The sequence below is a fragment of the Zalophus californianus genome, chromosome 7 (assembly GCF_009762305.2).
Source record: "Zalophus californianus isolate mZalCal1 chromosome 7, mZalCal1.pri.v2, whole genome shotgun sequence".
In the NCBI taxonomy this organism is placed as follows: Eukaryota; Metazoa; Chordata; class Mammalia; order Carnivora; family Otariidae; genus Zalophus; species Zalophus californianus.
The window spans coordinates 95,944,634-95,963,323 of record NC_045601.1 but is presented as its reverse complement, the minus strand read 5'-3'; the positions used below and the strand labels follow the sequence as shown (position 1 = coordinate 95,963,323).

At 35.4% G+C, this 18,690-nt stretch overlaps 1 protein-coding gene across 1 annotated transcript in view; it reads right to left on the bottom strand.

Annotated features, from left to right (window-relative positions):
• Positions 1-257: 257 nt before the first annotated feature.
• BMP5 (bone morphogenetic protein 5) overlaps positions 258-18,690 on the bottom strand; it is a 112,414-nt gene continuing 93,981 nt past the window's right edge. Inside the window, 5 exon segments of the mRNA XM_035728572.1 lie at positions 258-1,996; positions 5,393-5,503; positions 6,854-6,875; positions 6,877-6,928; positions 17,952-18,146. Coding sequence (XP_035584465.1) covers positions 1,847-1,996; positions 5,393-5,503; positions 6,854-6,875; positions 6,877-6,928; positions 17,952-18,146 — 530 coding nt within the window. The 3' untranslated portion in view covers positions 258-1,846.

Below are 18,690 nucleotides of genomic sequence, written 5' to 3'. Positions count from 1 at the left end.
ATTGTCCATTTAACAATGGATTATTTATTAAAAACACAAAAACCAGTTTTGGCAATTAAAAACAACATAAGGAATCATGTAATCCACCAACATTTTACATCTGATATTCCTAGAGTCTCAGCTTATAACATACTTACATTTTTGTATCCCTCTTAAATAAAAAGCCAAATCAATAGAAACTAACATCACAAGTTTAATATATTTTAAAATATAGAAATATATTTAAACAGCACATTTGAAGAATCATATAATAGACTTCCGTTTCTTATTCTTACAATGGTACACTATTTATTTAAAAATATATTACTTAATGTACCCCCCAATATAGTTATTATCAAATTTTCTTTGATAAACTGTATTTTAAAACAACATTGTAATATACCTGAATTACAAACAAAAACCATAATATTTTTGAAGCTATTTCTGATATAAGTTTTATTTAAAAGTCCAAAAAGGTGATTAATAAGTGGTGCTTTATGAATATTTTAGATGAGTTGTAAATAAGCTTAACCGTGGAGCCACCATAAATTGCAAGTAATCCATCTAAATGTCATTCTTCCGAAAGTTAATGTGAGTTAAAGAAGCCTTAGAAGGCAAAGAAAGAAAATAAATTAATTTCAGAGGGAAGAATACACATGCACATACACACAACAGAACCTTCCCATTTGGAATTATTTGTGCTTGGAGGAAGGTTTACAAAATCCCCTTACAAAATAAGGTTTTCATTGAGCTCGTTCTCAAAGATATGAAAAATGGATTTCAGCTGTTCTTTCGAAATGGCAATTCTGTCAAAGCCATTCTGGGATTTTTGGTAATTTCCTTCAATTTAGTTTCAGTGCTTTTACTCTAAATAAAATCCCTTGCATCACATCAATCAGCAAACTCAGTTATAAAGGAGAGCTAAAGAAAATGGCTCTGTCGGCATCTTTGCTCGCTATGTTTTATGTATGCAGTGACTTGCCTGTGGGGAGGGAAGTAGAGTGCATGTAAATGTTTCTTTATTTTGGACTGTTTTTAAATCTGAAAAAAATCTGCAGCAGTAGTGTTCTAGATAATAGGCAGACATGATTTATTTGAGGTAAGAAGGTTGTACTACAATTTTTTAGTGTTAACTTGGAAAGTTATGGACACAGGCTCAAGCCTGTCTCCACAGAATTCCTGAAGCTTTGAGCGCTTTGCAAAATCTACAATACACAAGCCAAGAAGGAACATGCTCCCCAGTTACACCAATTCTGTTAAAGCAAACAGTTACAACAATTATGTGTAATCTTTCAGCTTCTATGTTCTGCCTACCGCTTATTTATTCAAATCCAGGTCAACATTTCACTTTATCTAATGAAGCAGAAACTCTGAAAGAGAAATTATGTTTATCCAAGCATTTTTGTTTGGGTTTTTTTTTTTGTTTTTTTTTGTTTTAGTTTTATTTCTAAATAAATATCCTATCAGTCTTCACTGGCACAACGTAACCAAATGCATTCAATTTCCTTCACCAGTGATTAACATGCAAAGGAGTTCTGTCAATTTCAGAAAATTATATAAAAATCGTATCAGAAAAAATGTTGAAATGGAATTGAATTGGACTTAGCATATCCCATTGAAAGTTACACTGGGCTATCTATTGTGTGATAGATCTATAAAATAGATTTTATTGATAAGGCATCCACAAAGGAGACTATATACCTTTAAATAAATAAAAGTGACTATATACACAATATTGTACATAGGTACAGAGATGAAATGAGCCAGACTAATTGTATGAAATTCCCTTCTTGTCTGAAAGCATACTTTTTATTATAGTCATAAACCTTAATACAGAACTTTTTCTTGTTACCATTATTATTTAACATCAGTGGCAGCCACATGAGCGCACTACCATATTTCTGTATTTTTTCAAAATGACATTGGAGCTGTCATCAAAGTACAGCACAGAGATGGCATTTAATTTGGTTGGAGCACAACAAGGCTTTGGTACGTGGTCAGGAAACATCAGATGAACCTGGGAAAGAAACACATGTTTTGTTTTTTTAAGAAACAAGATAGACATTTTGTCTACAGCTTTCAAATAATATTCTTGTTTTGTCACACTATCAGGCATACCCTTAAGCTATCACTCTTCTACTTACGTTCAATGGCTGAGTTGGGGGTTGGGGACTGGTAGTGAAGGATGTATTTTTAAGCATTAACACCTAGAGTCAACTCACCAGTTCTAATTATGTGTTGGGGCCTTGAAAAATATTCTACCAAGTAAGGAAAACTCCTTCTATGGAATATTCAGTGGAAATTTTCCTGGGGGAAAGAACATGGCAACTAGCACTGAGTTGCTTTTGGTTAGAACAATTACTTCTATCTACTTCATGAGAAATATAGAAGTTGTAAATGCAAATCAATGAAGGGACACAATTAGACTGTAGAAAGATTTGAATCTAAGAATTATTTTTTAAAGGACAATTAAACAATAAATCATAAAAGTTACACCAACTCTTAATTTTCCACAGTAAAGGAAACATAAAAATCACAGCAAAGTGAACTCCAGGTATAATCCAAAACTCGTTTTAAAGCAATGATTTCAACTCTTCTCTACAGAATTTTTTACCAGACTGGCTGGAGTTTAATATCCTTTTACTTTCCTTCTCCCCTTGACAAGTGCCAAAAAGCACGTTCGGCTAAATCAGAAGCAAGGAGCCTCGATATTTTACAAAATGAGTATCGCTCTCTTCCAAAGCCTCTAAAGGTAGATGTACACTGAAAGTGAAATGCTTCAGCAAACGGTTTATTCTCATTTTGACCAGACTGGCAGTCTGCCTATGATTTGCGATCATTGAGCAAGGAGCCAGAACATGGTTCCCCCTTTCCCACCCACCTACCCTGGCCCTTCCCCCAAAGGAGTTTATGGGAAGTCCCACTGATGAGTCCTAAGGGATCCACAAAAAGCCTCTCAGAGTTTTGGCTGCACAGTGTCCTGGCTGAAATGATATAGGAGCCCTGCATGTGGACAGAAACAGCAGGAAAAATGAGGTGATCTGACATGAACTTGAAATTTCCTAAGACCTCACAAAACTAAGTTGGATAGTTTCTACAAATTTCAGATGCAGCTTGTGTCCCTCATCAGCTTGATTTTCTATGACCTACACATACATGATTGATAACCCCTTGTTTCAATGACCTTGGCAGCTTCGCAAAGCAATCGTTCTGAAAAAAAAAAAAATGGATTGTTCTTGAATGGTTTCTCAAACATATTAGTCACAAATATGCTTTCCTTTAGCAACAAACATGCCTGTCTTCTTGTTTCATGTCCTTCACAGAACAAACGTACAGAGTGCACAATGCCAGGAAAAAAAAAAAAAAATCAAACTTCCCATGTATGCTTCAAGTTTTGCAATGACGTATGTCCTATATCCCAGGACAGTGAGGCAGAGCAGGGTCTTGTTCCAAGTCCCCATCAGATTTTTTTTTTTAATGTTTGTTTTTTGACACTGCCTTCTAGACTACAGCCCTAAAAGCTGACAATACGTGGTTATATATTCATAAGAAAAAAGAAAAAGAAAAATGAGAGGGACAGTATTTTGACAGAGTTTCTTCAATAATTAAGCATTGCTTAGCCTGAGGCAACCTTTGATACATTAGATACATATTCAATGAAGCAGCAGTCTGCTCTCTGAGTCATTGAGATGACAATATAAGGAGGCAAAGAATTTTCTGAGATATTAAGTGTCATTACTCTATAAACTAAGAGTGGCTGTGGCTTTGACCCTACGGAAAGACGGTGACCCTGGCTATTCTTCCAAGGCTTGAAACAGCCGCATTTCTCTTTCTGTGATTGCCTTTTGGGTCATCATGAATTCCCACAGGGCAAGGATAGATGGCTAGGGTTCACAGAGATTCTTTTCACTGGAAGAAGTTGGAATACAACACACCCATCCTTGAAAAGCTCCCCATCCCTCAGAAATGAGATCCTGTATCAAGAAGTACTTCTATTTATAGATATAGCAAAGATGAAAGCATAACAAATCTTAAAATTGCCCCAGGAATTTCCTCTATACTTTGCATACGGCACAGAAGTAGGCAATCTCATTGGTCAAGAATAAAAAGAATATTTATAAATGACCGCCTTTCAAAATATGCATTGTTTTATCTCTCTGTTTCTCTTTACTCCAAAGTTATTTCCAAAGTTTTTGACAACACCCACGCTCTAGTGCCATAGATGTGCATCTTTGGTGTCTAACTCTTTTCCAGTACCTATGATGTCCAGACCAGAAAACATCAAGTCATTCAAGGATTTCATCTGTCAATTTATATATACCATTCTTTGTTCAGAAGAAAACTGGGATAGTCTTTCCATCAACTTTAAATTTTAAATTAATTCTGAAAAAAAAAAACTCAAGAGTCAACTCACAAATTCTAATAGTTTCGTTTTTTTGTTGATCATAAACAAGACTTACGCACAAAGACAGACTATTTTTTTCCTTATGGCTACTGCTCTCCTACTGCCATCCACCGAATAGCTACTTCTGTTACTAAGTCTTGAATCTCAAACAATTGATCCTCTTCCTTCTATCTCGATGACATATAGTTAAAATGTCCATATTAACCGAAACATTAATTCAGAATTTTATCACATGGTCTATTGCACCTTCTAGGAGCCTCTCACTCATCTTCCAGAGATTGTACCTCTGCCAAAGCAGTAAGTCACACACCATAAGGCAGGTATGTCAGACTCTCAAGAGCTTTCATGAGCTCATTAGATACAGTACAACCATTTAGAGACCACAAAATCAACATTTCATTATTGTTTTCACAAAAATAAGCCCAGGTTATTAGAGATTAAATCACTGCTAAATTCCTGAATGAGGAAAGGAAAAAATGAAGATGAAATTCCACCTTAAAGATTATAAAAAACATAAGGATCATGAAATAGAAATGAATCTTCTAGTTATTTATATTCTACTTGAAGAAGTTTCATAATACTAAAGTATGTTGTAGAACATTCTTAAATAATTAGAGTAAAAGCCCTCAGATGAAATTCAGTAAGGCTATTATTCAATGCTTTTGCAATGATTACTAATGAATTGCTAGGTTAGAAATAGCCCCTGGGAACCTGTGTGGTTATTCATATTGCATAGTGAAGAAATCAGTACAGAGTGACCACTTCATGTGGTTACTCCAATTTTCCTAGCTGAATCCTTCCCCATTCTGGAATCAGGACTATTCTTTAAACCAGCTTGAATTTCCTGATTATACCCACAATTGTTACTTCGACTCTAAAAAGTACCAAGAGAGTTTTAAAGAAAAAAATAATGCATTTATAGCTATAAATGGATGCTTTACTTTAAAATAATGTCTATGTGATGCTTGCATCATAAACCATTTTCAATTCTACAAAGACAAAGCATACCAGAGTCTGAACTATAGCATGGTTGGTGGCATTCATGTGAGCATTGAGTGGAAAAGAACATTCTCCATCACAATAAAATGCAGCATATCCTTCTGGTGCTATAATCCAGTCCTAGAACGCACACACACACACACACAAAAAAAAAAAAAAAAAAAAAAGAAAGAAAGAAAGAAAGAAAAAGAATAAAAGAAATCAAAATAAGAATAAAGTAATTCTTAAATAATACCCATATTTAGTCTGGCTAGGTTTCTCTTCTTCATCCAACAATTATTCTAACAAGACAGCTACCCTCAAGCCCTTAATTTATTTTTAAGTTGAAGTTTACAACACAAGTATAAATATTTTCACAAGAAATTGCCCTCTGTAATTTCTCCCAAGAGGTTGCTATGTAGGATATTCATAGTATGCATTAATTCATGTATTCATGAATAAAACCATAATCATTAAATAGCATTGTAAATATTGTTTAAACAGGAAATGATGAACTCTGGAAAGTTCAAGTTAACCAGAAAGGAAAATAAGAATAAACTTAATTGAGATAATTCCCATTACTTCTTAATAACTCATTCCTGGTTTTAGAAGCCTGACAACCTCCGAAAGCTTTAATATTTGTTCCTTTTACTGTTTTTCTTTCCATTCACGTGTTAACTTTATAGTCTCTTTAGATGAAATGAATTGGAGCAAATTCTTGAGAACTGCACATGAAATTTTGGGGGAAGCCAAAAAATGGGCATATGGAATGGTTGCCCTGATTTTTTTTCCCCAAGAAGTAAAGCTTGGTCCAAATGTAAACTTATTGAATGAATTGTGTTGAAAGTTTATCAAAATTTTAAAATGCTTACATTTTAATATTACTTTTCAATGAGACAGCCCAAATTCAATTCTGCAAATCCAATGTAATAGGATAATATAATCTAAAGACTTCAATTTAAAGTACCAATACATAAAGACATTAAAAACTATTTTGATTAAATGCTCCTCCTCACCCTGTTTGGGAAGCATATGGAAAAGACAGCAATAAAACTTTTAGGTTCGGGGAAAAATTTTTTTTTCTGTAGTTCTACTTTATAACAGACATTATAGTCCAGGAGTCTATTTCCTAGCCCTAGAGTTTGAGACCTTGGGGGGCAAATGGAATTGCTCAAGTTAATCTGAAAAACTGGTTATTAAAATTAAAACTTTGGGATATTTAAACAACAGCACCTTTTCCCACTTTCTAAATATCATAGGGTTACGTTTCTTCTTCAGCATAGTTGTTTTTTACTGTAAACCCTAATAATAATGTTTCAATGGTGGGAGGATAATGGGGAAATAAAAATGATGTGGATAACCCATATACTGAACAGTTATATCAAAAATAATTGGTTCGTGTATTGGAAAAATTACTAACAAAGATTACGAGTAACTCCGGCTTTATCATAAAAGAGAAAAGAAACGCCTAAGTTGACTGATCATTCTTACCTGCCATCCCAGATCCGGAAATCACATAGAGTTCATGCTTCTTACAGGCTTGTTTTTGTTCACTGGTATTATAATCTGAAGATAAAAATCAGATTTTAAAACAAATGGCAGCTTATCAGTATCCTATTATTTCTTTTGTGAGATCACTGATAAAATTAAAAAGAACTGTATGCGATGTCGTAAACTATGAATTGAATCTTAAAGCTAGAGCCACTTAACTAACCATGTGAACTGTAGGCAAATCACTTGTCCGGAGTTTCTTCTTCTGTAAAATGGAGTAATACCATTTACCTTGTGAGGTTCTGACAAGAATTTGGTTAGACTACCTGTTTTATGGTGCACAATCTGATGCCTGCCATTCATTAAGTACTAGCTGCTCAATGAATGCTCATTTATTAATTAACTCACACTATAGTGGTATTTAATATATTTACATATATTAAATATTCATGCAATATTTTTTAACATCTTCCATGAGGCAAACACTGGGAAAGTACCAACTGGGATCTTACAGAGTTGATTTTATTTTAATAAATATATTAAAGTCAGAATACTCGAAGTTGAACTTTTGATTCTTCCCCAAAACCTGTCCAACATGTAGACCCTTCCATTTTTGACTGATGGCAGCTTTCCCAGCAAAGAACAGAGAAAGAAAGAGAGAGAGAGAAAGCCAAAATATGCTGTTTTTTCCTCTTACTCTCACATCCAATCTATCAAGAAAATCCTACACATTCTACCTTCAAATAGGTCCAAAACCACCTACTCTTACCACCTCCATGACTATTCCTGGTCCACGCTGCCATCATCTTTCACCTGAATCACTGCAATCTCCTCATTGCTAATTCTCCTTGTTTCTGCCCTTGCTCGTCTACAACAAAGCCATCAGGTAGACCTTCTAACAAGTAACTCAAATTATATCACTGCCCACCAAGAAGTCCCACTGGGTCTCCCTGTATCACTAAGAATGAAATACCCTCTGTGGTTTACAAGGCCCTATCTGATTGGACCCCATTACCTCTTTGACTCATTTCCCACTACTCTTCCTCCCCTTCATTCCATTCTGGCCGGGACCCCTCCTTGCTGTTTTCCATCCAGCTCAGCTTCCTCCCACCCTCACTCTTCCCTCTCCCTGAAATGTTTTCCCTTGGATAAATATACATAGCTAACGCCTATAGCGTTTTCAACGTTTCATTAAAGCATCATCTTGTCAATGAATCCTTCACTAACTACCCTATTTAAGATTGCAACTCCCACTAAGGTATTCCTGATCTCCCTTACCTTGCTCTTATTTTTTTTTCCATTTCATTTATTTTTTAATAGGCCAACCCTTTCACTCATTTATTATGTGCATTGCTTCTTATCTGTTTCCACCCCCTAGAGTGTCAGCACTACAAGGTCAAAAATCTCAGTTGGTTCTGTTTGGTTTACTGATATATCCCAAGTTTCAGAAACAGTCTCTGACACACAGTAGGTACTCAATAAATACTTAAGGAATTAACAAATGAATTCCTCAGTGTGTTCCACAAATGACTAGAAGGAAAGGAAACACATTATTTCCTTTACATATTTTAGAATATAATCTGAAAACCCCATAACCTTTTATAATTGTTTAAAAGAATTAAGGCTTGGGTTGCCTGGGTGGCACAGTGGGTTAAGCGCCCAACTCGTGGTTCAGCTCAGGTGGTGATCTCAGGGTCATGAATTCGAGGCCCGCGTCAGGCTCTGTGCTGAGTGTGCAGCCTGCTTAAAATTCTCTCTCTCCCTCTCCCTCTGCCCCTCCCCCACCCTCTTGCTCGCTCTTAAAAAAAAGAATTAAGGATTAAAGGAGAGCCTCAATATTGCATCTGGACTAAAGTAATACCAAAGAAACACAGCGCTTTATAGAAAATCTCTGTTGTCTTCTTTGGCATTTGTTCACACTTTATACAAATAGCTTTCTAAAAGCTAACCCATTTTTATTATTTCCAATATGAAATACAAAAGGGGAAAAAATATAGGGTTAGGGAGCAAAATAACTTATCCTCAAAGAAGACATCTAATTTTTTCTTCTAGGAATAATTGCTACATTCACTCTGACAGTCATCTCTCTCAAATCAATGTAGTAGTTTACTCGGCAGAGTAGTGTGTCCTAAGATGTCACCTTCCAGCTTAATTATCCTCAGCCTCTAATGAAAATGTAGGCACATCAAAAATCCATGGAGCCTGTCTTAGAGGGTCTTGTCATCCACCTCTCACAGCTACTTCACGTAATTCTTTATTTAATTTCTGCCTAGAGCAAAATAATGATTAAATATTGAACTCAGACTTTTTTACTTCTAGGTCAGAGTTATTCCTGCTGTGCAATTAGCTTTATTAAAACAAACTAAGTATGTAGATAATGATGGAAAATGGAGAAAGAGAATTTATTTGGAATGTGGCACTCTTATTCCTTGGGTAAACTTTTTCGCCGATCAGAATGGCACAAGGAGTTAATTTCGTCCAGGCAATGGACAAGCACATGGTAACACTAAGTACAATAACATTAAATGGATAAGTTCTCTGTATCATTTTTAGAGAAAAGAAATTTTTGATTCTGGTGTTAGTTTGATTATGTAAACTTTTTGAAATTTAGAGGGAAAAAAGTCAGCTATGCATTAGACCAGGGGTCAGAAACTTTTTTTTTTTTTTAAGATAGTATTTTAGTCTAAGGAGTCTTCTTCCCTTGCAATGACTCAACTTTGCCACTATAGCACGACAGCAGTCATAGACTATGTAAATGGATGGATATGGCTATATTCCAATAAAACTTTACTTCCGGATGCTAAAATTTGAATTTCATATGATTTCTACGGAAAACAAAATGTTATTCTTCCTCTGAGTCTTTTTCAAACATTTAAAAATGTAAAAACCATTCTTAGCAACTGGGTTATACAAACACAGGCCACCGGGCCTTGCTTCACCAGCCCCTGCACTAGACAATAATGGGAATATTTACTCATTCATCCTGTCTTAATTAAAAACACTGAATGTGAATAAAGACATTGTGGCCAGTAACACATACAAGTATATATGAAAAGCCATAAACTACGTATATGGTTACACGAATTCCATGTTTATAAAAAAAGAAAGTAAAACTTAAAATTCAAAATAGATCTGTTCCATCTATGCAGCTTTTCATACAGGCTAAGTGATGTATATAATGTAACATCACATAAAGGTAACGAGCAATGAAATTTATAACAGAATCTGATTCCAAGAATCTGATATCATAGAGCATTAGGACCATATGCTTATTCTGTCAGAAATAAAAATTAATGGATGAGTGAAATAAATGTTGTACCCAAACCAGCAAAGTCTGCAGTTAGGTTTTACTATAAATGGTTGGCAGAATAAACTGAAGGAGGAAGGGCAAGGAAATTAAATTTAGATCTCCAAAAAATAGTGATTGATAGCCCCTAGAAAATTAAAATGAAATGGACATGATGCTACCTACCATAGATTACCCTGCCCAGAAATGAAGAATTCTAACAGAAAATACTAAAATGTGCTGGTACTACAAGCACACTAGAAAAGCATGCTGACATTCCTCAACCATAATGCAGAGATTCCAAATGCAGCATTTCCTTGTTTTGTCTTTTAATGGTAACCCTATTGGGAAACCAGGGCCAAAATATTGGAAGTATTGCTAAATACTTAACACAAACTTCTTTATGATCAATTTCTGCAAACAGTGCAAATTTAATGTTTTTCTTAAACTTTTAAGGAGTTAGTTTGTCTTAGAAAAAAACTGTGAAAAAAACATACATAGAGGTTAAAAAACCTGAACTCTACATGGGAGCTCAAAGGTCTGTCCACCAGTCCCTGAAAACAACCAACCAAATAAATAGACATGGGTTAGTTTAGCAATGAAGTAGGGGGAAAAAAATTTAAATCCAGACAACTCCATATACCAATATGGGTTTCATTTTTTATTGTTTAAATCTAATATTGGCTTAAGGGATGAAATGTAGATATATCTAGAAAAGAAAAGGAAAAAAACCCAAAATAGAATTTAACATTTAAAACATGTCAAAAGCTTAAACAAGCCAAATATGATGAGATACTGTGTTTCAAACCAAAAGAAGTGTTAGCATTCTCATGCTCAGTTCCCAACAGAAAAAGGAGACGAAAGAAGTAAGCACCTAAGCATTGGGATTTTCGCTAATTTATAGAAAATGGAAATGACGAATGAAGGTATAAGAGGTAAAGAAGCAGGAATAATGCTATAATAAACTATTTAATAATGTAAATTTTGATATGGCCCTGGGGGCAGAGAAACTCATGATAAACCCCAAACATGTTATAACAATCCCTTTAAAGATGAGGGATTTAAAAATGCTACTACTGGGGCACCTGGGTGGCTCAGTCGTTAAGCATCTGCCTTCGGCTCAGGTCATGATCCCAGGGTCCTGGGATCGAGCCCCGCATCGGGCTCCCTGCTCAGCAGGAAGCCTGCTTCTCCCTCTCCCACTCCCCCTGCTTGTGTTCCCTCTCTTGCTGTGTCTCTCTCTGTCAAATAAACAAATAAAATCTTAAAAAAATAAATAAAATAAAAATGCTACTACTATTCTGTCTTAATCACCATCTTCCATATCCAGTGAATTCCTTGATTGAATTTATGCACAACCCACTAGGAATTACTGTTTTTGATTTGTGTAGGAATAACTGTATTTGTCTATATGTAGAAATGTCTGACACAGAGCAGATACCACAAAATAATAACTATCTGATACGTTTGCTTAACTCTGCTTAGCAAAGTGTCTACATGGATGATCCAGCTAATATCTCCATCTTTGAGCTTACCGACAAAAATCTGTCCACAAACCTGAGTTTCCAACTGCCTACCAGGCATTTCTAAATAAAAGCTTCCTGGATGCCTCCTAGTCACTATTTTTACCTCTGACCTTATACTCTTAAGATGCTCACTACTGGGCACCTGGGTGGCTCAGTCAGTTAAGTGGCTGCCTTTGGTTCAGGTCATGGTCCCAGGATCCTGGGATTGAGCCCCATATCGGGCTCCCTGCTTAGCAGTGATCCTGCTTCTCCCTCTGCCTGCCGCTCCCCCAGCTGTGCTCTCTCTCTCTCAATTGTCAAATAGATGAATAAAATCTTTAAAAAAAAAAAAATGCTCACTACTTTGGTTAACAGGATCATCCAGTGGCCCACGTAAGAACATTTGGTAAGTTTCTTGACTTTCTTTCTTTCTCCCTCATGTCCTACTTCAGATTGGTCCACAAAGCCCACTGACTGACTCATTTCTAGTCTAGATAACCTGTTAGAAACCCTTTGCTCTCTTGGTTACCTCATACTTCCTCAACATCCTCTTCCAGTAACTTTGTCCTAGGATAACAATTCACCCCTGCTCTCCCTCCTCCATCTCTGACCATAAGTCTCTGTCTCTTTTATGGAATTGCTTTTTCTCCTTGCCTATATTTAAAGGACTAATCCTCCCTCCCATGGGAGGCTTCATTCCTGATTTTTTTTTTTTTTTTACTTTATTTTCTATGGCACTGCCAAGTCCTATGCTTCATCTAAGCTCATATCCATATCTTTTTCCTATACCTTCCACTTACTCTTGACACTCCCAATCCAGAGTTCTGTCTCATCACTGCCTGCTGGCCCCACCCACATGCTTTGGTTTCCATCCCTTTCTCCAGTGTATAATCTTCACTGCTTGGAGTGTTGGATTAGATTCCTAATCATTATTTGGGCTTTCAGTTTCCTCCCTCGGCATCCCATCCTCCACTTGATGCCAAATTTAACTTTTTAAAATGCATATCTGATTATGGCACTCCTTTTTCCAATTGCCTACATGATGACACCACAGTTCCTTATTATTGCATACCTTAGTCTTTATAATTTGGTTCCTGCATACTTTTCTAGCTTTTCTCACACCTCTCCCACAAGAAAACTTGCATGCCCAGCTATTTAACATGGATACATAGCTTTGTAACTCACATCAGTCTAAAATGGCCTCACCCACCCTTCCATTTCTGGAAAAATGTCTATTCTTTCTCATATAAACCTCTCAAGAAGTCTTCGGAGCCATACCTAGGTGCTGCTTCGGTGCTCTATCCTTCCTACTATTGAGTACCCTATACCTACTCTAATAGAATTGACCTCTTAATAATTACCAATGCTCATGTCTTTCCTATTGTCTGTGGGAGTGCTTTTTAAGAAGCAAGATCCTTAGCTATCCATCTTTTATCAGCATATAGTTAATATTGTGCTTATCACACAATGGATGCTCATTTAATATTGAATAAATCTATTTTACAGTAAATCATGCCCAGATATATTCTCTCTAGACAGAGACTTGACAACAGACACAATGCATTAATGTCTATTGACACATTTATTTTAGATTATCTAATTAATTGCTCAGGTAGATTCGTTAAAACCTCTGATGAGTTAAATTAGTTAAAACCTCTAATATCCTTCTTGCTTCTGAAGTCTCAAAGGCCAAGAAATTCCAAAGGTAAAGAAATACCAGGACTATTGGTACTTTTTAGGAAGAGAGCTTCTACTTTTCTCTGATGTAACAGTCTGAACTATTTGTGTACCAGTTCTGAAAAACCAAACCATATGAACTCATTTAAGAAGTAACAACAATAATGGCTAACACTAAATAAGCACCACTGTTCTTAGTTCTTTACACATATTAATTCATTTAATCCTCACAACTCATGTAATCTCATCCTAGGGGGCAGATAACTATTAACATTCTCACTTTACAGATGAAGACACAGAGGCAGAGAAAGGTGATATTTTGTCCAAGATTATCCAAATAGGAAGTGGTGGGCCCAAGATTAAATGACAAAATGATAAAGAGATGATAGATAAATAAATGTACAGGTAGATAATATAGACACCAAAATTGCTGTTTTAGGAGGGATTTCCCAAATTTTTGTGTGATTCAGGGCACCAATGACAGTTTTTAGTGTTAATTATAATAGAAATCAAATGGATCAGAAACGTTCTCACATGTGCAGCCTTGTAAGATTTGCACTGCAGCCTCGATCTTGAGAGCCCCAATTTGGAAACAACCAAAATGTCTTTTAAGAGTGACATGACCAAATAAACTCTGATAGAAGCACTGTTGACTATATTGCAACCATTAAAGAGTGAGGTCACTCAATTTGAAAGATGGCGGAGACATATTTAAAAAAAAATCCATAAAACCAACTCTATTACATTCTGGAAAAGTAAAAACTATGAGGACAATAAAAAGATCAGTCATTGCTAAGGGGAGGGAGGAATGAATAGCCAGAGGGAGGAGGATTTTGAGGGCAGTGAAAGTACTCTGTATGATACCACAATGTCATTATACATGTCATTATACATTTGTCCAAACCCACAGAATGTACAACACCAAGAGTGAACCCTAATGTAAACTATGAACTTCAGACAATTATAGATTCATTCTTGTGATTCATCCTTGGTAAGAAAGGCACCATTCTGATGAGTAATGTTGATAATGGGGGAGGCTAAGCATTGTGGGGCAGGGGTATATGGGAAATCTTTGTACCTTCCTCTCAATTTTGTTGTGAACCTAAAATTGCTCTAAAAAAGAGTCCTTAAAAATACATGAGATATATCATTTATGTAATTAAACACACATGATAAAAATATATTCTCCAAAAGAGATGTATATATGGGGGAAAAGATTTGTAAGTATAGGTACCATGTTGATATAAGTGTATCGGAGTAACCTATCTCAAAAGGATTTAGGTGATCAAGAGAGAACTTTAGTATTATTGATGATGTGATTATCTTCAAATAATGAATATATATATTAATTATATGATATAAAACATTCTAAAGAAATAATTATAATTAATTGTTCTTTCTGATTTTGATTAACATCTGTTTGTCCAAGTGGCATGAGTTTATGTTATATATATTAGGCAAAAGACACTACCTATCAGAGTTGAGGATAAGTAGAGAATGTTTCCATTTTAATGACTTTTTGAAAGACTTGGCCTAAGAAATCACCATGGTTTCAGGTAGGGCCACTAAGGATTGGATTCACTTTCAACAATCGCTAGTATCCAGCACACAATCAGCAATCTTTGCAAGCAGTTCTGCAGCGAACCAGGACTTGCCATTTGTCTTATTAATTCTTCCAAATTCTTAATACTCTCTTCTTTTCAGCACTCATATAGTCCTTAGAAAAGCATCTTGCTCTCAGTAGATTCTTTAAGACCTTATCAATCTAGTATGTAAAGCCTTTTTAAGCTAATGAAAAAATTAGCTATTACCTCCATTTCCTTTCCTCCACACCCAAATTCATATAAACATCCATTATGCTGCCTCCTCGTGAAAGAGGCAATATCTCACACAATATGTTTGCTCAACCTCTTTGCCAAAAATCTCAAGAGGAACAAAGAAGGACAGTTTCTGTTGAAAATCTGGGGGCAGTGTTTCTGTGTATATTCACCTGAAAGAGGAATTTAGTTTTTTTCCATTCAGCGGACACATTAATTTATTTAACAAGTTCCTGTTTTGTGCTAGACATTGTTCTAGGCTTTTCCATAGGAGTATAGAAAAACAAAGGATCATTGAGAGTTGGAAGGCAAGACTCTTTGAAACAGGAAAGAAATTGGGTAAAGAAAGCAAGAATGACCTGGGTTTTAATTCTCCTGCACTAATTGAGACTTTCAACATTTGACACATGCTTTGCAGAAAAAAATGCAATCAGGCAAACATCTAATACAACTCTCTTCCCCCCCCCCATAGGCTTCTCTCTTAGCAGTGCAGTCTTCAAACAGTATTTTATTGTAAAGGCTTAGTACTATTACAGCGTTTATTATTTATATTTGAATAATTTTAAAATTTCACTGGCATTTCAAGTTTCCTAAGTATCAAATTTTGTGTTTATATTAGCATTCCCTTTCCTTAAGCCCCTGTCTGTTAGGCCAAATCCTATGAGACTTTTTCCCCGTCTGCTTGATTACTACCTATTGAAAGGTTATGTCTCATAGACACAAACCAGCTACTTTCTTTCTTATTATCAAAATATGGACATGCTCCAAAACTATCTACCACATATTTCACAGAAATGGCTGCCAATGACAAACTTTTTAAAAAGAAAATATTGGTCTATATTAGAATAATTTTGTACTCTAAATGGTGTTAGGAAACTGGTGAAAAGTTACATGATTTCTGCTCCATGTGTTTTATTCATTTCTAGTTATAGAAGTACATTTGTTACTTGTGGTCAGAAAGAGAAGATAAATAGAGTTCACCAATAGGGAAAAGGACTTTGATGATTTCAGTCTCTGGAACGTCTCTGCCACAGTCCTTATAAGCTCCAATAATAAGTATGCAACTTACACTTTTCCCTTTGTAATTTCCTCAAAAATTATTCACTATTCTATTCATGGTTTAACAAACCTTTTTCTTAATGCAGTCTGCTACATCAAATTAAAAACATTTCAAGCAATTTCAGAACCATTCTACATGAAAAGAAAAATATACAACTTTGACAGGCTAGTATTTACAAGGAAGAAAAGGTCTTAGAAAGTTATTTTTCTCCATCTTTCATATTAAGCAATTATAATTTTTGCCAAACTAAATATCTTGTGAAGATCTTTATAAAATAGCTTTGTAACAAGGCACTAATACCATGTTTTACTTTCAAGTGAAAAATATGGTTAAACCTATTTGTTGGGAAAACTATTTTAAAACATTACTCTATATATAGCATGTAATTCAGTATAATGTGATTTCATATAGAAATCTTCCCATTTCTGTTACTAAATACATCAAATAGACTTCTATCTAACATGATTGTCCTGGTGCCCATATTTTAGGAAGATTCCAATGAATTCCAGTTTAGTATTTTTGTGGAGAGTTCCAGGTGCAAAAAAAAAAAAAATATATATATATATATATAGTTATATATATATAACTATTTTTTTGTTTTATTTATAATCATTCTTACCTAACACTCATACACATTTGAGTAATAAAAAAATTGCAGTATGATTTTTCAGTTTCAAGTGACTGGGGACAAAAATGAAGATTTCAGGAAAAATGGCAAATACTGTCTGAATGGGTCTTTTTGGAAGAGTAAAGCATTCTAATTTTCTTGAATGCAATATGCAGGGATCATGTCTGTTTTGTTCACCAGCTCATCCATTGGGCCTGGCAAGTACACTGCATATGGTGGACATTAACATAGAACACATATTTTTCAAATGAAGAAACATATTGTACTAAGTTGGGATGTTCTAGGATAAATTTTCCCCTTCAAACAGATTTAGTTTTTAGAGATAAAGAAAATTTCTTGGAATAAAATAGCCATCATTTTCATCTAAGAACAGCTTATGAAAATCTGTTTGCAGCCTGGACTAAACAAGGTACTTATTGGTATAAATAAAAATGATTCAATAACTTTAGATTTTGGCAGTTAGATTCATTCAGATTGACTGTACTTTTATCTCCTTTTCTATCAATTGATAGATTAAATTGCAAGCACATTAGGATCATTTTGCATCTGCAATATTTTGTTACTAGATTTTATACATATGTGTGTACGTACACACACACACGCACGCACACACATAGATTATCTAGATAACAGTCTTCCAAATAATTAATGGAAATGTAAATATTACCTCAATTTTCGTATAATCTCTGCTGCTTTTATTGTCAGAGAAAATGGAAACTGCATGATTCACATGTATCATCTTAAGTACTAAAGAGATCTCTTTATGTTGAATTTACCTGTTGCCCATCGATGTTTGAGAGGCCCCAGGGAAGTCAACTCAGCAAGTTGTGTAGTTGAGTTTTGGCTAGACTTTGTTGACGTAGCCATCTCATAATTTTATTACTGCCAGCTTGATTTTAATTTGAAGTGAATCTTTCAACATACAAAGGCAAGTCATGCTTATTTTGAAATGAATTACTGAGTGATTCACTGATGAAACATTCTGAGGATGTTCGAAGCATTGCCGGATGATTTAATAGACCAAACAAAGGTATAGCCAGAGGGTAAATTTATTGTGGCTACTTGATTTGCAACATATGACCCCATAACTCTCTGTGCACAAGGGTTGCTCTGGCTTTATCTTACCTCCAACACTGGACATTCTGGAGGAGTCCTGATGAGAGCTGGATTTATTGCGGTGTTGATTTTTCCGTTTGTTAGCTGCTCTCACGGATCGAAGAAGTACCTCGCTTGCCTTGAAGAAGGCCACCATGAACGGTTGTTTTGACTGAGGCCCATGTCTTCCCACAAGACCGGCGGATTTTACACTGATACTGCGTCCTAGAACAGAAAGCACAAGCGCTTGGTTTACGAGAAAGAAAGTTTACCTGACGTGAATGAATTCTGAGGGTGCTTTGAAAAAGTAACATTACTTTTTAAAACATTATCAGAATGTTTTCCTTGCAGGCCAAAGATTTTTATAAACACTGAAAGCTTGCCGTTACAGACAATTATCCATGCTTGGTTTTACATTTTGCATCATTCTTCACCACAGAACACCCTCCGGCTGCGTTCACTAACTGATCCTTCTCAGACCTGGAAGTCAGCAATATTTTAAATGGAAAGGCTTCACTACCATCAGCCTGGAAATGTCCACATTAAATAACAATTTCAAAATTATTAGCTATGGGCTCTTCTGCATTAAATGCCCTATAATTTTCCTCTAAGTGATAAAAGCTTGAATGGCTGCCTGGCTGTTTCCACTTTCTCCAGCTTTTTCAAGCCTTGCAAGTGTTAATTAGTGCTGATAGCCTTCCCTCCTTCACCTCTGGCCTGTGCCCAGCAAACTTGACAAAGTTATGCTCTACTTAAAGCTCTTCACAGG